The 21,322-nt window shown below is 42.0% G+C and overlaps 3 protein-coding genes across 16 annotated transcripts in view; 1 reads left to right on the forward strand and 2 right to left on the reverse strand.

Moving 5' to 3' along the window:
• Nucleotides 1–5,102, reverse strand: part of ALG9 (ALG9 alpha-1,2-mannosyltransferase) — a 101,630-nt gene extending 96,528 nt beyond the window's left edge. For 4 of the 11 annotated variants that reach the window (XR_009250204.1, XM_058690246.1, XM_058690241.1 and 1 more), the window contains exons 1-3: nucleotides 4,709–5,100; nucleotides 3,727–3,865; nucleotides 2,531–2,665 (exon numbers count right to left, since the gene is read on the reverse strand). Coding sequence is in view for 10 of the 11 variants with exons in the window: in XM_058690246.1 (XP_058546229.1) it covers nucleotides 2,531–2,665; nucleotides 3,727–3,865; nucleotides 4,709–4,839 (405 nt within the window). In the remaining variant the exon portion in view is untranslated. Of the gene's footprint in view, nucleotides 1–2,530; nucleotides 2,666–3,722; nucleotides 3,866–4,704 lie in introns of all 11 variants that reach the window. The other 7 variants (XM_058690242.1, XM_058690245.1, XM_058690249.1 and 4 more) reach the window with 6 other exon arrangements.
• A 3,283-nt stretch (nucleotides 5,103–8,385) lies between these two features.
• On the reverse strand, nucleotides 8,386–12,669 carry FDXACB1 (ferredoxin-fold anticodon binding domain containing 1). Its single transcript, XM_058690252.1, has 5 exons — nucleotides 12,384–12,669; nucleotides 12,028–12,184; nucleotides 10,896–11,099; nucleotides 10,529–10,687; nucleotides 8,386–10,154 (listed from the first exon to the last, which is right to left on the reverse strand). Exons 1-5 carry the CDS (start codon nucleotides 12,553–12,555, stop codon nucleotides 8,972–8,974), a joined length of 1,875 nt encoding a protein of 624 aa, XP_058546235.1. The 5' UTR covers nucleotides 12,556–12,669; the 3' UTR covers nucleotides 8,386–8,971.
• A 37-nt stretch (nucleotides 12,670–12,706) lies between these two features.
• Nucleotides 12,707–17,822, forward strand: CFAP68 (cilia and flagella associated protein 68). Of its 4 annotated transcripts, none has more exons than XM_058690279.1 (4): nucleotides 12,721–13,053; nucleotides 15,051–15,281; nucleotides 16,015–16,081; nucleotides 16,336–17,822. In XM_058690279.1, the coding sequence occupies exons 1-4, from the start codon at nucleotides 13,012–13,014 to the stop codon at nucleotides 16,509–16,511; spliced, it is 516 nt and encodes a 171-aa protein (XP_058546262.1). In that variant the 5' UTR covers nucleotides 12,721–13,011; the 3' UTR covers nucleotides 16,512–17,822. The 4 variants fall into 4 exon arrangements, with proteins under 4 accessions (XP_058546264.1, XP_058546262.1, XP_058546263.1 ...); XM_058690278.1 differs by lacking the exon at nucleotides 12,721–13,053 and adding an exon at nucleotides 13,186–14,270; XM_058690281.1 differs by lacking the exon at nucleotides 16,015–16,081 and having other exon boundaries at nucleotides 12,707–13,053.
• Nucleotides 17,823–21,322: the final 3,500 nt, after the last annotated feature.

Here is a 21,322-nt window from a genome sequence, read left to right on the forward strand (position 1 = left end):
ACCAATTAGATAAAGGTCAGAATTACCTGACAAACTCTTAAAGGAGCCAATGTAAAAATGCTTCAGTGAGCAATTAAGAACACACTGGAAACAAACGAAATAGAAATTCTCAGTAAAGCAACGGAACATATAAAGAAAAACCAAATGTAAATTTTAGAACTGAAAAAATACAATAACCAAAATAAAATCTCAAAAGATAGGCTCAACAGCAGAATGGAGAGAAGAGAGGAAAGAATTGATGAACTGGATGATTATAAATTGCTCAATCAACACAGAAAATGGACTAGAAAAAAATTAATAGGGCCTCAGGGACCTAGGGTACTATAATTAAACATCTAACATTGATATCACTGGAATCTTAAGAGTGAACAGAGCAGGGCTGAAGTACTCTGTAAAATAATAGCCAAAATCTTCCCAAATTTAGCAAAAAGATGCAAGCCTAAATATTTAAGAAGGTTAGTAATTCCCGAATAGGACAAACTCAAAGAAATCCATGCCAAGACACATCATAGCAAATTCGTAAAAAGTCATCAGGTTAGGTCTCCATTAACTCCTACTTATTACCCTTCAGCACTCTGTTTAGTCTCCCCTAAGATGCTGTCCCATGGTACTTTGTACTTCTCCACCGTAAGACCCACTGCATTTCTTTCTTTCTTTTCCCTCTTCCCTCCCCCCTCTCCCCATCCTCCATCCCCTCCCCCCATCCTCCCTTCCCCCTCTCCTCCCTCCCTCCCTCCTTCCTTCCTTCCTTTTCAAGGGAGAATGCAAGCAGGTAAGGGTTAGAGGGAGAGGGATAGAGGGCATCTTAAGCAGGCTCCACACCCAGCACAGAGCCCAACTCCAGGCTCAACCCCACAACTAGAAGATCATGACCTGAACCAAAATCAAGAGTCAGACACTTAACCAACTGAGCCACCCACATACCTCAACCCACTGCATTTAAAATCCCTTGTTCAATTTCATCTTCCCCCACTAAACTATAAATTCCATGGGGGCAAGGATTTGGTCACTGTTAAACCCACAGCTCTTTTTCAACGTTTTTTATTTATTTTTGGGACAGAGAGAGACAGAGCATGAACGGGGGAGGGGCAGAGAGAGAGGGAGACACAGAATCGGAAACAGGCTCCAGGCTCCGAGCCATCAGCCCAGAGCCTGACGCGGGGCTCGAACTCACAGACCGCGAGATCGTGACCTGGCTGAAGTCGGACGCTTAACCGACTGCGCCACCCAGGCGCCCCTAAACCCACAGCTCTTAACAAAGTACCTACCGGATAAAAAGTTGGTCCACTAGTTAATATCCAAAACATGAGAAAAGCTTATATAACCCAACACACACAAAAACAACACACAAATAATCCAATTTAAAAAGTGGGCAAAGGGGTGCCTGGGTGGCTCAGTCAGTTAAGCATCCAACTTCGGCTCAGGTCATGATGTCACAGCTCATGGGTTCGAACCCCACATCGGGCTCTGTGCTGACAGCTCAGAGCTTGGAACGTGCTTCAGATTCTGTGTCTTCCTCTCTCTCTCTCTCTCTCTCTCCCTCCCTCTCTCTCTCTCTCTCTCTCTCTCTCTCTCTTCCCCTCCCCAGCTTGCACGCTGGCCCCTCTCTCTCAAAAATATTTTAAAAAATTTAAAAACAAACAACATCAAAAAAAAAAAAAAAAAAAACACAAGAAGATCTCAACTCACACCTGTCGAAATGGCCAAAATCACAAACACAAGAAACAACAAGTGTTGTTGAGGATGTCGAGTAAAAAGAACTCATGCATTGTTGGTGGAAATGTAAACTGGTACAACCACTGTGGAAAATAGTATCGAGGTTCCTCAAAAAATTAAAAATAGAATTACTGAATGATCCAGTAATTGTACTGCTGTCTATTTACCCAAAGAAAATGAAACACTAATTCAAAAGTATATATGCAACCCTGTATTTATTGCAGCATTATTTACAATATCCAAATTATGGAAGCAGCCCAAGTGTTCCACTGACAGATGAACAGATAAAGCAGACGTGGTATATATACATACAATGGAAGAGTATTCAGCCATAAAAAAGAATGAAATCTTGCCATTTGCAACAACTTGCCGATACCGTATGATTTCACGCATATGTGGAATTTAAGAAACAAAAGAGACAAACCAAAAGAAAAAAAAAACCCTCTTAAATACAGAAAACAAACTGATGGTTACCAGAGGGGAAGGGGGAGAGGAATGGGTCAAATAGGTAATAGGGAATAAGAAAACACTTATCTTGAGGAGCACATAGTAATATAAAACATTGTTGAATCACTGTATTGTACACCTGAAACTAATGTAAAGCTGCAGGTCAACTACTGCGGAATAAAAAATTTTTTAAAGTTGCTCCATTAATACTTAACAATGAATAAATGATTCTTAAAAAAAAAAAAAAAAAAAAAAAAAAAAAAAAGTCCTTTCCTACCTACCAATCTATTTCTCCCTTTTCTGAAACCTGTTCCAGAGACGCGCCTCTTGTTCAGCTGTAACTGCTTCCAAGTTGGCCTGCCCTTACCTTATTAGTTTGTAGGATTCTTGCATGAAATGCAGCTGGCCAGGCATGAAGCAACAGGTAGGCATAGGAGCGAATTGCATAAACAGGGGAATACTCCCAAGTCTGAAACCCCTTCCCATAGATGAGGTAGTGTGTCTGAAAGTACAAAACAGATAGGTTCCGGGTTAAATTGGCCAGAGATCCTTGCTAGCAGGTTGCAAGTGAAGTTTCTAAGCAAAAACATTAAAGAGACAAAGATACACAAAAAATGCTGACATTCTCAACAAGATTTCCAATAGATAATCAAAATGACCCTATAGTGAACAATCTTAGGACATTTTAAATTCCACAAGACTGTTTGGTCAACGTTAAAAGCTTGAATTTTACCCTCCACTTTTTTTTTTAGTATTCATTAGCCAAAACAGACAAACTCTAAATCTTACCTTGTCCTTAAGCTACCTACTCTAAACATCCTTTTTTTAAAATGTAAAATAGGATTAGAAAATTTCACCTCTAAATTTTCCGTAATAGGAAGTCAGCAGACTTACAAATGTGTAAATTAAGAAATAGCAGAATAAGCATACTACTTAGTAGCTTTTTTATTTTGGCAAACATCAGAGTAACTTCAAAAGCTCAAAGCAAGTAGTTCCTTCTAGGGACTGGGATTTGGCTATACGAGCAATGGAACAGAGAGCTACTTTTTTCCCTTTAAGTTTCACAGTTGTTGGTTTTTTAAAAAGTATCTCGAAGTATTATTTTGATTTAAAATAATTTTTAAGAAAATTACAAATTATGTCTTTTTTGCAAGAAGCCCAATTTCCTATGGCCTTCAACAACTGATCAGCTTAGAATACAAAATCATCAGGGGTGCCTGGGTGGCTCAGTCGGTTAAGCAGCTGACTTCGGCTCAGGTCATGATTTCGCGGTGAGTTTGAGCCCCGTGTCGGGCTCTGTGCTGACAACTCAGAGCCTGGAGCCTGTTTCAGATTCTGTGTCTCCCTCTCTCTGACCCTCCCCTGTTCATGCTGTCTCTCCCTCTCTCAAAAATAAATAAAACGTTAAAAAAAAAAAAAAAAGAATACAAAATCATCAGCTTAGAATACAAAAGTGAAAATAAAGTTTACTACCAGTCACACGTGTGTATTACTTGTATCTTGATTGGCAACAAGGCCCCAAGCAGTGAAACCGAGAACAAGAAAACTAAAGAAATCACCCACTGGTTCCCAGTAGTTGAAGGTTTCATCGCAGTCAGAGATGTTGCTTAAGAGAGCAGCACATAACCTTGCTGAGAGCAGACACTTGAAAGCAGTAGATCCCTCAGGTGCCCAGACTTGTCCTGCTTTGTTCCCAGACAACCTGCTCAGAAGTAAAGAAAAGATGCCTCAGCAAGACCCAACAACTAGAAGGCCTAAAACTGGACAGAAACGACAGGAATGGCAATGGTATCAAAGCACACTTAAGTAATTCACCTAACAAGTTAGTTGTTCTGAGTAGAAATAAACAAGGGATGAAGAACTTTATTAATCTTAATTACTCCTTCCAGTTCCTACTTTTAAGGGGTAAGCTCACTCATACGCTTTAATTCATTGTATCCATGACACTCCTTGAAGGCCAGAAAGCCCTCATTTTCCTTTTCTTTCTTAACAAGGTCATTACTTTCCACGGCTTTACTCATCTCCCCCTTGTTCAAATGCACAGAGGCCTAATTTGTGCGAAGCACATAACCTCCTCCGATTCCGTATGTTGGCGGCTCCGTTAATGCAGTCCTAACCCGCAGTGCCCCGGGAGAGACGGCTGCAGGTGCTGGAGGTTGCGGGGCCCACACTTTTAGAGCAAGGGGTTAGGGCTTTGGGGGCAATGAAGGAGACTGTGAGACACAGCCAACAAAGGTATGCTCCTCGCTCTTGCCAACGTCTCCCACAGAGGCTCTGCCAACTCAAACACCACGACGCCAGCCCACTGTGGGCCTGGGCCAGCAAACAGCCTTGAAGCGGCACTCCAGGCTTTCTTCCCGAGCAAAATGGGACCCATGGTGGGGGACCCGAGGCGGCGCGAACACCAGACGTGACCCGTCCAGGAAGAGCAGAAGGACCTGGGGGAAAAAGCAGCCTGGCCGCACCCGCGCCGCCGGGGGAGACCCTCCCGAGGACAGCCCCGCGCCGCCCTGCCGCCACGCCCCCGCCGCTCCCGCACACCTACTCGGTCCGTGGCTCCGCGCCGCTCGCCTCCCGGCTGCACAGCAGCTCCCGCAGCTTGTCGGCGGCCGAAACCGTGTCCCCGCCGCTGCCCCCGCTCCCCTTCAGGCGCTGACGAGCCCCTCGGCTCGCCATGGCACGGGTGGAAAAGGTAGAATTCGGCTCCCTACCAAAGTGGCGAGCGCGCAGACATAGCTTTGGCTGGCAACGGTGTCCGCCGAGGGACAAAAGTCCTTGACATGCGCAGAAAAGACTGAATTGTAGCGTTACTAGGCCAATTGGGACAAATCCTAAGTAGAAAAGAAACGAGAACTGCGACTTGACTTTCACAACCGTAGCTATCCCTTCAATATGTTTCTAACTCTGGCTATTCCTCCCCACTCCCCGCCTTCCTTCACTTTTCAGCACAAGTGGAAAGTAACCAAACAACTCTACAGAGCACGCAGAGCTATTTAGTCAGTTAAAGATAACAGGGCAGCTGCAGATGAAAGGGGAGGTCCTTAAAAGGTCGCAGACACCTTGCCCTTCTTCTATTTTGGTGACATCGATAGAGACAACCTGTAGCTAATTATCTGCTCCATAGAGACGAAGCCGTAATGGCAGAATGTAAAGAAAAATGAAAGCCCAAAGAAATTCTGTGCCACAAATGCAACGAGACAGGCACTGCCATTGCTACCACAGCAATTCGGTAAGCATTTTACACAATTCATCCATTTCCAATATAATAAAACAATCTTGCTCTTATCAATAAGTAAATTATAGTAAGTAAATTGACGCCCAAGGTTGCATAGTTAGGAAATGGTGGAACCATATTCCAGCCCACGTCTGCCTTATTACAAAGCCCATACTATTCCCACCAGGATGAAGTGAAAGCTCCTGATGTCAACAGATGATAGCACACCTGTGACTCCCAGGGGTTATTCATCTGTTCCTGATACCCTGCCCACAGAGTTCTATCCCATCCTGTGGACCTCTGTACCAGTAGCAGAAATGGGCCTTACAAGAAATGTTAAAGGGACTTCTGTAAGTGGAGGGTAAAAGCCACTTTTGAAGTATGACAATTATGAAAGGAAAAAATTTCATGAGTAAATGCAAATACAGCAAAGGTAGTAATCACTTATAAAGCTAGTATGAAGGCTGAAAGACTAAAGTAGTAAAGTGAATTATATCTAAAAAAATTAGTTAGGAAGACTCAAGATAAAAGGCTGTAAAATATGCCAGTGTATACATAAAACGTGCAGGGAGAGTAAAAATTAAGCTCTTTTAGGTCTTTAAACTTAAATGACCATCAAGTTAATATACATTGCTGTATACTAAGGATGTTAGATAGAGGGAGTGCTGAACTTGACAGGGTCCCAGGTTATTATTTAATACTAAAATTATTGACAATGGCGATTGATCATAGTGCTCAATTCCCACAGGCAAGTATTAGGTACCAAGTTCTGTCACCGCAGCCTAGTTGTATCTCCTACAGAGACCTCTTCTCATTTCACTCCAGTGTAGGTCCCTCCCTGCCCCTACCTAGGAGTGCTACGATAGCATCCTAACAGGGGTCTCCCATTTCAAATTCATCCTATACAACACTGTCTGGTTAACTTTTTTCGAAGATTTTAATGTTTATTTTTGAGACATAGAGGCAGAGCACAAGCTGGGGAGGGGAAGACAAAGAGGGAGACACAGAATCTGAAGCAGGCTCCTGGCTCTGAGCCATGTGCACAGAACCCGAGATGGGGCTTGAACTCAAGAACCGTGAGATCATGACCTGAGCTCAAGTCAGACGCTTAACCAAATGAGCCACCCAGGCGCCCCTATCCAATCAATTTTCAAATGCACTATTCTGTATTGCCTCCTTAATCAAAAATTACCAGTTTTCCTATTGCCTGCCAAATGAAGTACACTTTATTCTAGCATTCATTTCTTACATCAACTAAATCTGGCCCTAACCTACTTTCCTGATCTAATCTCCCACTACTTCCCTATATACATTTGCATTCCAACTAACTAGCCTGAAAAGTGCCCCAGATGCTTCCTTATCTGTAGCTCTGCCTGGAATGCAAGTCCTCTGTGGGGAAATAGGATCTACTTACATAAATAGGTTAGAAAAACGCTTAGGGCATGAAAGCCACCACCACGGAGTGAAAACGCCTGAAGATAGCTAGTAAGATATTGTAATGGGATCACGAGTAACTTGTTATATACTTGCAGGAAATTACATTCCATCTGACATCAATATACTATTATACTTTGATGACAAACTCCACTTGCCCCCCCAGACCCTTTGCTTCTTACACACACAAGTTAATCATTACTATCTGATTGTTTTCTTCACGTTTACCACATGTGTAAGATCTTGAGCGCTCAATAAATACGGAGATGAAAGGCCTGTTTGGGGATCTTGTCTCCTCCTGGATGTTAGCCTCTCTTGTGTGCAATTCTGCATCCACTCTCTTGCTGGACAAGAGAGAACTCCAAACTCATAGTCTGTGACAGTCCTCCTTGCCTAACAGTCCTCCTGGCACATCGCTACTCTTGTTTTAAGATCCAGCTACCTTGTCCATGTACTAGGCACCATTGGGGATAGAAGCAAGCTATAAATCACATTACCTGCCCTCTATTCATTTATAGTGTATGTAGAAAGCTAAGCAATAAATGTATCCATAAAAGATCTTTGTTCTTTACCCCACTCCCCAAACTGTTATGCCAGTTTTCCCATCCCCGTTAATGATACTCTGTTCTTCCAGATCAAAAACCATAGTCAGTCCTGCTTGATTCCTGTTTCTTCAGCCCCACACCCTTCACCCATGCACATGTAGTTCATCAGCAAATACTTTTAAATATTACTCAACCCAACAACGTCTTACCATCCTGGTCCAGGTCACCATTATCTCTGGTTGTGTTACTGTAATAACCTCCTAATATGTTTCTTGGCTTCCATTCTTGCCTTCCCACATGTTTTTCTCCAAATACAAGAATAAGACAGTTATTTCCTACTGAGTTTACAATATAAGTCCAATCTGTGGCGACTAACTATTCATTAACAGGAACAACCATTAATTAATATTAGAGTACTCCATCATTTTGTAGAGTCCTGGGCTGAGCCAATGGGCTGAGCCGATCTCCCAGTGTCTCTTAGAGATGCTTGTAACAGAAGCCTCCAAAATATAGGAGGACTAAGTTTACAGTTGAGAGGCTACTAATGAAGAAGACTAGTTTGGAAGAAAGAACAATGGCAGAAGGAAAATGGGCTTTAGAGTCAGACCCAAGTGTGAACTCTAGTTAATCTGACATTAACTAGTTCCATGACTTCAACAGTAGTCAACCATGGAATAAATATTATAATAATACCAATACTAATTATGGAGCCTTTCAACTTACCCAAGCTAATAAATGTTGGTCTGACTCCAAAAACCACTCTAGTAAGTTGATGTAATGATGTAATACAATAGGGTTAAAGGAAGAGGAATTAGTGTGGAAAATATAAGACACTCAAATTCTACTGCATCTTCAGCAACAGAGCATCTAAAGTACAAGACAGTTTTATTGTATTTGTTTTCCTAGTCATTTTTCAACATCAAAATACTGTAAACTCCAAAGGTCACCAGTCACATTATAGTCTGTTAAGTTTTTTTTTTTTAACATTTATTTATTTTTGAGACAGAGAGAGACAGAGCATGAACGGGGGAGGGTCAGAGAGAGAGGGAGACACAGAATCTGAAACGGGCTCCAGGCTCTGAGCAGTCAGCACAGAGCCCGATGCAGGGCTCGAACTCACATACCGCGAGATCGTGACCTGAGCCGAAGTCGGCCGCTTAACCGACTGAGCCACCCAGGCGCCCCTATAGTCTGTTAAGTTTAAGTGACAGAGCCACAAGTTTCTTTTTTACTTTTTAATATTTTTAATTTCTTTTTATTTTAGCGAGACAGAGTGCATGAGCAAGGGAGAGGGGCAGAAGGAGAGAGAGACTCTTAAGCAGGCTCCATGCTCCACGTAGAGCCTGACACAGGGCTCGATCCCATGACCCTGGGATCATGACCTGAGCCAAAATCAAGAGACGGATACTCAACCCTCAACCCACTGAGCCACCCAGGTGCCCTGAGCCACAAGTGTCTCTAGAATCAACCAACACTGGCCAAAGTCACAAGGTTAAAGATTTTACAAAAAACACAGTTCAGAAAAGACTACTAGTTATAACTTGGTCTTTTTCATTGGCATCTGCACCCATACCCACAGCCACGGGGATCACTCTGGAAAAATGAATTTACTAAACTACCGAGGTATTACATGTAGTCTTTGCTGAATCTCTTTCCTAAGCTGCAACTGCATTGATGACACCTGTTGCTGGGGGAGGGCTTTGTCACACGTCTGGTAAGTCAATCTATAGCAGAGACTGACCTGTTGAGTCTTTGGATGCTGAAAACGACTGAGGAACTGTATGGATATGACAGTGTCCCGGGACACTGCTCGGGCCACCGTGTGAAATTCTAGTTCATCAAATCCTTTCTTCTCATCTAACCAAAAACTAATATCATGAACATAGCATGGAGGATACAGGGAGTAGCTTTTAAAGGGTTCTATACTCCCAGAGACAAAATTTTTCAGGAAACGGTGATCAAAGGTCCACAGCATCCTCCAGTCAGAGATGCCCCAGACAAGCATGGCTAGTAGGTCCAAGTTCATAGACACAAACATAAAACACTGGTCTTTGTGCATAATGCCTGTAGCAGATGTGACGACAGACCCAATAATCAGAGCCTTGGCACAATCTGGGCCAAAATTAGGACGCTTCACATTAATAATATACTCTTTGCCATTTGGTTGAAAGACAAATTCCACTGAACTGCTCGGCTGAGAGCCCTCCAGCAATGTGTGGGTGAGAAGGCTATCAAGAAAACCCTTCAGGTGCTCCAGCAGTGACTGAAGACAACCATCCTTCAGATTTTTATTAAACCCGATGACAAATAAAGTCTCATGAAATGCTGGCATTGTGAAAGGCAAGATGCGGCACTTCCGAAAGACAGGTCCACTGAGGATGTGCAGGGAACCTGGGACAAAGTCTGGTGCTTGGATGACAGCCTGAACATGAACTAGGAGAGAAGGCCTAAGGCAGACCGTGGTTCGGCCATAGCTTTCTTCATGAGCTTCTTCCTTACTGTCGCTTCCTGGATCCTTGAGAAGGCTAAGTTCTGAAAACAGCACCAGAAAGTCCTCCATGTCTTGTGTTGTCCCATCAGTCAGGGACTCAGAATTTGAGTCATCTTCACGGAGACTAATCCAAAAGGCAGCTGACAGAATGTCACAGTTCCAGGAAGTGAGAGCACTAGTGCTTCCCTGTGGCAGCAAAGGGAAGGGACACTTCAGCCTTTTTAGAGGGAAAACTTTGCCCAATTCCGCAATGAGTTTCTCATTAATGGTTCTGACAGGATGACATGAAGGTGCTTCTAGGAAACCTCTGTTTAAGCACACATAAAAATAACTTTTTAAACTTGAAACAATAAAGAGTTTAGAATGGATCTAAAATTAAAAGCACAAATAGCACAGAAAAGAATTATCTTTAAGGTGATCCTGAAAGCAAATAAAAAAAACCATCTACCACAATAGAGATATCACGTGCTTCAGACCTCTGACAGCCACGATCCCGATGATATACCACAAAATGTGACAAATTTTCATTCTAAAAAGGTTTGTGTAGGGCCAGACTGACAGGAATTCATAGCACCAACATCATTAACAATTTATATTGCATCCATTCAATATACGGTTGCCATCAAAGCAACGGAGATACAACTAGAGACAGAAGTAACTTCTGGTAAAACAGCAGGTTACCTGTTCAGCTTTCCTACAAGTGCTTCTGGTTCTGGAAAGGAAAACCACCGGCCACCCACTTTGGTCCTGAAGATTCTGGGCTGTGAATCTTCAAAGGGTAAGCTCCGGGTGAAGATATGGTTCAAAGCACCTTCTACATGAAAGGACTTATCTTGACTCCTGGCAAAAACAGTCACCAAGTATGGAGTCAGTGAGTCTTTTCTCTTTCTTTCTCTTCTTTCTTTCTTATTTATTTATTGCCATTTTTTAAAAAGCAAGTATCTCTAGGGACCAAAGCAGGAAATTGGTAGGGGAAAGTCTGCCTATGAGATTTTTTTCATTATTAGTGAAAGAAATGAAAAAGGCTCAGACATCTGTTATTACTTACCTATATCCAGTGCACTTGTACCCTGGCACAGCCTCACAGCTGAAGGGATGCACGTCACTTAAAATGAATCCCCCCAGAGCTGCCATGGCAACTACTTGCCAACTGTTATGCCATTCTCTTGTGGGCTTATCAGCAGGAGTCCCACCTTGTCCTCTACACAATGCCACATAGACTTCTCCTTCCGGTGCGAGAACATCTTTACAGCTAACGGGGAGGAGGACACCAGCATTTTATCAAAACCAGTTTAAATTACCATAGGAAATAAGCTGTATACACATGCTTTGGCTGTGAAATAATTAAAATCCTATCATATCTATTTACAAAGGTCCACAGACTTCAAACCTGCAAAGGAAGCAGCTGGAAGTAAGAATGTAAAATCAATGTTCAACTCATAACTAATACTCGTGGCTGACCAGGGTATTATCTGGCTTTGTATCTGCAGTGTTCATCATAAACAGGTCATAGAAAGGTCAATATCTGCAAAGTTCCTATACACGATTCATTTCCCAGTTTAGAGAGTTGTTCTTGTAAATTCACTTCCCTTCCTATTAAAATTCTATACTTCAAATACTAACTGAAAATCTTGGCTCTGTGAAAAGTTTCTTGACAACTGTGACCTCCCCCCACCCCCAGAGACCTCCAATAGTATCACATGTTTTGGTAGAATAGTGTAAAGCACAGTTTTTAGTTCACGATAATTTGAGGTAGTTACCATTAATATCCTATCCTGTTGATGGATGAAGAAGCACAAGTATGTAAGGATCAAGTAAGCTTACCCCAAATCACACAATTACTAAGAGGTGGGTGGGGATCTGAATCCAGGCAGTTTGGCTCCTAAACCCATGCTTTTAGCCATTACATTATACTGGCTACCGTTATTTTGCATTATCCAAAATAGGTGATCCTCCCCTTACAGGCCCAACTACTATTTGTACTTTTATGTAACTTTCAGGGTTATATGCCTGCCCTTCCAACTAGATTGTGGATTCCTTTGGAGCTTTATTTTCTCTCTAAACCCATCATAGTAACTTACACACGTATGCCTTATTTCCCAAACTAAAATGTTTCCAGTGCAGTAACTATGTAATGTACATCTTCAACATGTTACTTGTGAGTGCTCTCATTTCCTCACCTCTGGAAAAACTTGGCAAGCAGTTCCCTGTTCTTAGCAACTCCAGCTTTGCGTCCACAGTGAGGAAAATTAAAATAAATCCGATCAAACTCCCTGTGGTGCAGTTCAAAGGCATCTGCCAGCTGGGTGCAGTCCACACCAAAACGCACCTCAGTACCTGGCACGAAATACAGACAGGAAGATGTCTCAAGGCCTGAATCCCTCCCTAACGTGAACCGTACAAAACAACCCAGGTGGAAACCCACAGGCTGCTTTTAGGTAACCGGACGCTCAAATGCAATTAAACGCCCCGCCCATTCCACTTCCGGCCCGGCCGGCAGCGGGGCGGGGCTTCGCGGAGGGGTTTGCTTCGCTACCTCGCTCGCGCAGGCGCTGCAGATTCTCCTGGGCCACCGGATCTCCTGCCAAGTCGGCCGGGCGCTGGAGGCAGGTGGCGGTTACACTGGTGCTGTCTTCCAGGGTCTCGCTCAGTGCCGCGGCGAAGGAGAAATTCCCCTCCCCAACCAACAGGAGGCGCCGAGGGGCCATGGCCTCAACGTGCTCCCCTCTCGCGTGCTCCGAGGCGCCAGTTTCTTACGTCACTTCCTGTGGGGGGGGGTTGGTCTCCGTCGGGCCACCTCTTTTTGCGTCGCTGATCGATGATGCGCCGGCAGCGTCTAGTGGTTTTGACAAACTGGTACAGCGACTGGGAGGGAGGGGGATGAAATAGCTTTGAGCGCAAAAGTTAGACACGGACCACCCTGTCTCCTCATTCCGCACACCCTTAGGAGTGTCGCAATAAATGCCTTTTAGCCCGAGGCTGCCCTGAGCGACTCCGTCACATCTGCATGAGGTCACAAGCAATCACTAGCGCAGAGGGGCAGGCCCGGGGCGAGGCGAGTTCGGAGTGAAAGAAGCGCGGCGGGGCTGAGGTCGAGAGGTTGGGCTGTGTCCTGCAGGTTACTGTCAACAGAGGGTTTTATAGCAGCTTTCCACTCGTCCGAAATGGCTGCTGCTCACTCTCTCTGCTGCTCGGGATTTCTCCAGGTGCTTCTATCTCCTACCTTTTTTTCATTCAAGAAATACTGAGTGGCTGTTACGTGCCAGACCTTGATGGAGGCTAAACACATGGGTGAATAAGGTGTGGCCTATGATTTCACGGAGCTTGTAGTCTGGCGGAGACTGCACGGCAAAAGAGGCAATTCTGCTACAGCGGGAAGCGATGCTATGAGTGGAGTCACCGAAGGTTTTAGAACCTTACCGAGTTCTGGGATGAAGTGGAAAGATACCCTAAAGGAAGTGAATTTGAGTTGAAAGCTAAGGGGGAAGTGCACCTGACCTGGATAAAGAGAAGTGAAGAGACAGAAGGAACAATATATGCAAAAGATAGAGATGTGATAGAGAAACACATTAGTTGAGTTTGGCTGAAATGTAGTTGGAGGGAGAGTGAGTAGCAGGTGAGACTGAAGCGTTAAGCAGGGGCCAGGTCATATAGAACATCGTAAGCCATTTTAACAGCCTGAATCTTATTCCGAAAACAGTGGCCAGCCACTGAAAGATTTTAAATAGGAAGAGGACACAATAAGACTTTCATTTTCACACATTCTTCGTTCCTGTGGAGAAAGGATTGGAGAAGACCAAGGCTGACGGCAAGGACATCAAATAGGCAACTATAGCAATAATGGTGACAAGAACTGGTAGTGATCTAAACTGGAACTTGGCAGTGGGGATGGAAGTGAACTGATTAAAAAATCAGTTAAGACTTAGGTACTGAGGGCTTGAAAGAGGAATCAGTCAAAGATAAGCCTCAGGTTTGGGGCCTAGACAACTGAGTGGATGGTGATGTCTGTCCTTATGGCCCCAAGGACAGTGTCACCTTGGTCTACAGTCTGAATACTAGGCTTGTCAGACTTTGTGGGACCAACTACTCTTTAGTCACCATGCTGTTTGTTGACATCAGTGCATGCATCTATCTTCACAAAGGCACGTAGTGTGAGGGCAACTACCTTCAAAGTTGCAGTATTGGCTTTGCCCCTACTTGTGGAAAGGTCGCTCGGTGGATTGTAACTCCAAAATCGTGGCTTCCTGGCCATGGTGATCTGGATGACCTACATTCTTTCGTTGCTTGGAGAATGGGAAATGCCGGGTTTGGTGATATCTCTTCCTTCAAAAAAATGGAAGAGCTGAGTAAGATTTTCTATCACTGTCCTATGAAATCTTCAAACAACACAAGCCACTCAACATCAAAATGGTCTTCAGTGAAGGTACTGTCTTGCCCCCAAGTCAAGGGACCACAGTCACCTTTTGGCCCAAAATAAAAATGGCTAGGCTTTTGCTTCCTCACAAAAAATTGAAATTCAGACATTAGTCATCTGATATGTGCAAAGCACTGTTGACTGGGAGGGCAGGTGAAGGGAGAGGGTGTGATAATAAGATACAGGTCTTGTCCTCAAGGGATGTACACGGTTTAGCATAGGATATTCAACACAAACTTCAAACACACATTTGAAGAACTCTAAAATACGGTAGAAAGTTAAAGATATGAGGATATCATTGTGTGTGAAACAAAGGAGAGAGAAGTTAACTTGAGGAAAGACATCATGGAAGAAGTGGCATTTGGCCTGAGTCCAGAAAGAAGGAAGCTATCACTTATTGAACATTTGTTGTGTTACCTAGTTTTCTAACTCTCACTTCTGCCTGTTCTCTTTGACTATAGCACTATTCTCTGTCCTTAAACTCTTACATCTCAAAATCTCCTGAACATTTACCTAGTTTTCCATATATATTTGGATACTGAAGGTTTTCCTCTTTTGAGGGTGCCATTCAATATACATAGCCCTCTGTTACTTTTGATTGAAAAGGTAGGTCAAAGGGATTCATGGACCAGGAAGGAAAGAAACAGAACCACAACTAAACTGGGAGAAGAGCACAGATCCTTAGTAAGTTGTGCTTGTGTTATGCTTGGCTGTAGGTGAGAAAGGGATGAATGCCTTTTCTGTGCCCTAGTTTATGCAACTATCTTTTCTGTTTTTGCCTTTTCCCAGAGACAAGCCCTTGCCTATTTCTTTGCAAACCCACACTATGGCAGCATCATTAATGCAGACGGCCATGCTGAAGTGTGGACAGATTGGAATAGTATGTCTAAGTTTTTCCAGTATGGATGGAGATGTACCACTAATGAGAATACCTATTCAAACCGTACCCTGATGGGCAACTGGAACCAGGAAAGATATGACCTAAGGAATATCGTGCAACCCAAACCTTTGCCTTCCCAGGTAATCTAAGCTTCCCCTGTTTCCTTCCGTTAACAAAAGAAATACCAGTGGCCGTTTTAGAGGTGGGAATCTGATAACTTCCTTGCTGAGATCTCTGAGGCTTCTCTGTTCATTGAGGTGGTTGGGAGTGGATAGCAGTCTTCAGCTGGAACTCCTATCATATTTTACTATGAAGTAGAATATTAAAGTAATAAAAGAAGGGGTACTCTTTTTCTCTTGATTCTCTTTGACTTTATTCATCAACATAAATATGTGTCTTCTGACTCAGGCTGTCTACCTGCATTTCATTTATCTGCATCTTGCCCTGGAATCTTTCCTAAACACACAAACACATAAAGGACATGAAAGTTAGTAGAACGTAGACTGACAACGTATAGACCTCTAGTCAATCCAAAATATAATAGACCCCATTAGGATTCATGTCATTGTGTCCTTTATTTCCCAGTATTAGGTGTAGACTCCTGTATTTTTTTTTTAATTTTTTTTTCAACGTTTTTTATTTATTTTTGGGACAGAGAGAGACAGAGCATGAACGGGGGAGGGGCAGAGAGAGAGGGAGACACAGAATCGGAAACAGGCTCCAGGCCCCGAGCCATCAGCCCAGAGCCTGACGCGGGGCTCGAACTCACGGACCGCGAGATCGTGACCTGGCTGAAGTCGGACGCTTAACCGACTGCGCCACCCAGGCGCCCCGAGACTCCTGTATTTTTAATTGATTACCTTTTCTTTCCAGTTTGGACACTATTTTGAAACAACATATGATACAAGCTGTAACAACAAAATGCCACTTTCAACACATAGTAGGTGGACTATTCTTTACAATCCTTATATTCTCAGGACCTAACTCAGTGCCTGGAACGTAGAAGAAACTCTGATGAAAGTAAACTGAGTGAGTGAAGAAGTGAATGACTGAGTGAATGATTTCTTTCTTTTGTCAGTTCTGACAGGACTCCCTAGACTTCCTTCTCTCAGAAATAAGAGTGAAGCCAATTACTAAGGCTCCTCGTTGTTGACTGATTCCACTTGACCTTCCTTCTCTTTTCTCTTCCCTCAGGATTTAAGCGAGAGCCTCACTCGTTCCCAGGACATCAACCTGAGCTGGATCCTCCTGGATACAAATGCACAGAAAAGTCAACTTATATGACTAGCTACTCAGACCCTCAAATTGGGCATGACTCTGCGTGTGTGTGGAATCCTAATAACTGCCGACTTAAGGAGCCAGGATTCTAAGAAGGAATAAGAGGCTTCATTTTTCCAGAATAGATTGTAGGAGGGAGCATATTCTAAGCACAACTAAGAATCTAGCTGATGAGAGCACAATTTCACAGTCTGAATAAAGAAAGCACGGAGAATATGCCCTACCCCCTTTTTTGTTTGTCCTAATCAAGATTTAAATGTCAAATTTAAGTTCGTTGCATCTGCTCTTAGGTCTACATTACGAGGTAGTAGGAGAAGATTCAAAAGAAGTATTTCAAATCTGCAACCACTTTGCTTTTCCCTGCCTTCCATTCATGGCAGACCTGCAAAATCCAGCATAAGGTTATGTCTGGCTAGATGCTTCCTGAATGTGAGCCTGGCATTCACAGTCAGTGTAACTTCTTTGTGACCTTAGTGAACATCTCCTCTTAAGAACTAGAAAAGGAAAAACAACTTTTTAAAAATATTATAGTGAATTTAAAACGTGCAAAATTAGAATAGTCTAGTGAACTCCCATCACCCAGTGTGCACGATTTGACCAGTCTTAACTATTCCTATCTACTTTCTCTATTTTTTAAAATTAATTTTGGAGCAGATCTCACAAATTATACCATGTTGTCTGTCAAGATTTCAGTATGTATCTCAAAAAGATAAGGACTGTAGGTTTTTTATTCCTTCACAGAGACCATCACAGAAACCTCCTCATCAAACAAAGCTGAGTTTCTAAGCCTGCAGCAAACAAGAGCAAGTTGACAAAATCTTGGAGAGAATTCAAAAGGGGAATGTTGTGAGGGGTAGGGGGTATCTTTAGAGACTTGGGGTTACTTTAAGATGGGTCTTGCAAAGCGGGAACTGGTAGGGATTGAGACAAGATTTGGGACTAGTCCAGGGTTAGTGTGCACAGGGAGGAAAGAGTCTACATTTTAATCCAGTTAAACTTAGCAATATTTTACTTTTTTATTTTGTTTCCTGTTTATTATGACAATATAACATATGGGAGAGGTCTCCCATATATTTCCTCCCAAACCTTAATTATTTTATGTTACAGACACAGATATGGAATTTACATCGTATGTGTATATGTATATAGTTAGGTCGTAACTAAGTTTCCTTTTTTTCTATGTGACTGTCCAGTTTTCCCAGCATTAATTATTGAAAAGACCATACTTTGTCCACTGCTCTCCTGTGCCATTTGTATTGTAAATCAACTGTGTATACTTAGACCTCTTGCTGGCTATTACATTCCATTGGCCTGTCATTGCATATGCTAGCTTAGCCACAATGCCTCTCTATCATAATTATGATAATTTTGTAAATCTTAATATCTAATAAATCAGATAATTTCACCTTGTTTTTCTTCAAAAGTGTGTTAGTTATTTTTAACCCTTTGCAGTTCTATACAAATCTTAGGATCAGCTTGTCAAGTTTCACAAAAAGATACTGGTAAGGTATTGGTGGAAACTGCATTGCATTGTTGAATTTGAGTTATTCTGTCTTATTAATTCTAATAATTCATTGGTATGTGTTCTTGCAATATTAATATTTGGCACGTGTTTTTGCACATATATGTGTTATATATTCTATTCTGTTTCCTGTGTATCCAGTATGTTTTTTAATTTGTGGTAAATATATGTATAACATAAACTTACCATTTTAACTATTTTTAAGTGTACAATTCAGTGCCATTATGTATATTCACAGTGTTGTACAATTATCACCACTGTCTATTTCCAGAACTTTGTCATTATCCCAAACTGAAGCTCTGGACCAATTGAACATTGACTTTCATTTCTCCCTTCTCCTAGCCCCTGGTAACCATTGTTGTACTTTCTGTCCCTGAATTTCCACTTATACGTGGAGTTATGTCACATTTGTCCCTTTGTGTCTGGTTTATTTTGTTTAGTATGTTTTCAGGGTTCATCCATATGATAGCATACCTTCCTTTTAAGACTGAATAATATTCCATTATGTATTTACTACATTTTGCTTCTCCATTCATCCGGTAGGGATACTTGGGCTGTTTTCACCTTTTGCCTATTGTGTGTAATACTGTTATGAACATGGGCGTACAAGTATCTGTTTGAGTCCCCACTTTGAATTCTTTTGGGGATACACCCAGAAGTGGAATTGCTAGCTCATATGGTCATTCCATGTTTAACGATTTGGAAATGCCCAACTGTTTTCCACAGTGCCCGCGTTTTTTTTTTCCAGTCCTACTAGCAATGCACAACAATTCTAAGTTTGCCACATCCTTAACAACATGTAGTTTGTTCTTTTGGTTTTTGTTTTTATAATAACCATCCTAGTGGGTGTAGAATGGTCTCTGTTGTGGTTTAGATTTACACTTCCCTAATGGCTAGTGATCTTGAGCATCTTTTCATGTGCATTTAGCTATTTCTTTGGAGAAATGTTTATTCAAGTCCTGTGCTGTGCCCATTTTTGAATTGAGTTGTTGGCCTTTTTGTTGTAGGAGTTCTTTATATACTCTGGATATTAATTCCTAATCAGATATAGGATTTGCAAAAATTTTCTCTACCATTCTGTGGATTGACCTTTCACTCTCTTGATGGTGTCCTTTGATACACAAAAGTTTTTAATTTTGATGAAGTCCAATTTATCTTTTTTTCTTTTGTTGCCTAAACTTTTTGTCATATCCAGAAAATCATCACCAAAGTCAATGTTATGAAGGTTTTTCCATGTTTTCTTCTAAGATTCTACAGTTTTCACTCTTATAATTAGATCTTTGATCCTCTTGGAGTTAACTTTTTTTTTTGAAAGAGAGAGAGAGAGGAAAGGAGGGGTAGAGCTAGAGAGGGAGAGAGAGAATTCCAAGCAGGCTCCACAGTGTCAGCTAGGAGTCAAATGCCAGGCTGGAACCCATGAACTGTGAGATCATAACATGAGCTGAATCCAAGAGTCAGACACTTAACCAACTGAGCCACCTAGGTACCCTGAGTTAACATTTTTTTTTCTTGAGAGAAAAAGAGGTGGGGGGGGGGCGGGTGGTCAGAGAGAGAGGGAGAGAGAATCCCAAACCGGCTCTGCACTATCATTGCACAGCCCAATATGGTGTTCGATCTCACAAACCATGAGATCATGACCTGAGCCCAAATCAAGAGTCAGATGTTTAATCAACTAGGCCACCCAGGCGCCCGCTGAGTTAACTTTTTCTATGGTAGTAAAAGTCCAACTTCATTCTTTTGCAGGTGGATGTCTAGTTATCTTAGCATCATTTGTTGAAAAGACTGTCTTCTCCTTCCCCTTTGAATGGACGTGGTATCTTTGTCAAAAACCATTTAACCATATACATGACAATTTATGTCTGGCCTCTGTATTCTATTCCATTGGTCTATATATCTATTTTTGTGGTGATACCACAGTGTTTTTGATTACTGTAGTTTGTAATAAATTTTAAAATTGGGAAGTGTGAGTCTTCCAACTTTGTTCTTTTTATTTATTTTTTAATTTTGAAATTTTATTTAAATTTTAAAGAGAGAGCGTGAGCGGGGGAGAGAGGCAGAGGGGGAGAGAGAGAATCCCACCGAGCAGGCTTCACACTTAGCATGGAGCCCGACACAGGGCCTGATCCCATGACCCTGGGATCATGACCTGAGCCAAAATCAAGAATCTGATGGTCAACCAACTAAGCCATCCAGATGCCTTTGTTCTTTTTAAAGATTATTTTGGCTATCCAGGGTCCCTTGATATTCCATATGAATTTTAGGGTAAATTTATCCACTTCTAAAAAATTATTGAAATTTCTGTGGGGATTGAGGTGAATCTGTAGATCAGTTTATCTAGTATTGATATATTAACAATATTAAGTCTTCTAATCCATGAACATGTGATGTCTTTCCATTTATCTGTGTCTTTAATTTCATTCAGCAATGTTTTATTGTTTTCAGTGTGCAAGTCTTTTGCCTTTTTTGTTAAGTTTATTCCACAATATTTATTTTATCCTTTTTTGATGCTATTGTGAATAGAATTGTTTTCTTAATTTCCTTTTTGGATTATTCTTTGCTAGCATAGAGTAATGTAGCTGATTTTTGTGTGTCGGTTTTATATCCTGCAACTTTGCTGTATTTGTTTATTAGTTCTAGAGGCTCTGTGTGTGTGTGTGTGTGTGTGTGTGTGTGTGTGTGAAATCTTTAGGGTTCTTTACATGTAAGATCATGTCATCTGTAAACAGAGATAATTTTATTTCTTCTTGTCCACTTGCAATGCTTTTCTTTTTCTTGCCTGATTGCTCTGGATAGAACTGCCAATAATATATTGAAAGAAGTGGTGAGAGTGGACCTTCGTGTCTTGATCCTGATGTTAAAGGAGAGACTTTCAGACTTCACCACTGAGTATGATGTTAGCTATGGGTTTTTCATATATGGTCTTTATTTTGTTAATGTAATTTCCTGTTATTCCTAGTTGAGTGGGTTTTTTTAAAGTTTATTTATTTATTTTGAGAGAGACAGAAAGAGTGCGAGCAGGGGAGGGGCAGAGAGAGAGAAACAGAGAGAGAGAGACAGAGAGAGAGAGTGTCAAGCAGGCTCCACACTGCCAACACAGAGCCCTATGCAGGGCTCAGTGTCACGAACTGTGAGATCATGACCTGTGCCAAAATCAAACGTCAGATGCTCAACCGACTGACCACCCAGGTGCCCCCCTAGGTGAATGTTTTTATTATGAAAATATATTTAATTCTGTCCAATGTTTTTCTGCATCATTTGAGATTATCATGGGTTCCCCACCCATTCTGTTCATGCGGTATATTACATTTATTTTTATATGTTGAATCAACTTTGCATTCCAGGAATAAATCTCACTTGGTTGTGGTATGCAATCCTCTTAAT

Source organism: Neofelis nebulosa, chromosome 10 (assembly GCF_028018385.1).
Source record: "Neofelis nebulosa isolate mNeoNeb1 chromosome 10, mNeoNeb1.pri, whole genome shotgun sequence".
Classification (NCBI taxonomy): domain Eukaryota; kingdom Metazoa; phylum Chordata; class Mammalia; order Carnivora; family Felidae; genus Neofelis; species Neofelis nebulosa.

Coding starts and splice junctions, on each gene's coding strand:
- FDXACB1 (XM_058690252.1), bottom strand. CDS start 12,555: ATGGCCCCTCGGCGCCTCCTGTTGGTTGGGGAGGGGAATTTCTCCTTC. Junction 10,688..10,895: donor TACAAGTGCACTGGATATAG/GTAAGTAATAAC, acceptor TGTTTTTGCCAG/GAGTCAAGATAAGTCCTTTC. Junction 10,155..10,528: donor CTTGTAGGAAAGCTGAACAG/GTAACCTGCTGT, acceptor GTGCTTAAACAG/AGGTTTCCTAGAAGCACCTT.
- CFAP68 (XM_058690278.1), top strand. CDS start 14,139: ATGGGAAATGCCGGGTTTGGTGATATCTCTTCCTTCAAAAAAATGGAA. Junction 15,282..16,014: donor CCAAACCTTTGCCTTCCCAG/GTAATCTAAGCT, acceptor TTTTCTTTCCAG/TTTGGACACTATTTTGAAAC. Junction 16,082..16,335: donor AATGCCACTTTCAACACATA/GTAGGTGGACTA, acceptor CTCTTCCCTCAG/GATTTAAGCGAGAGCCTCAC.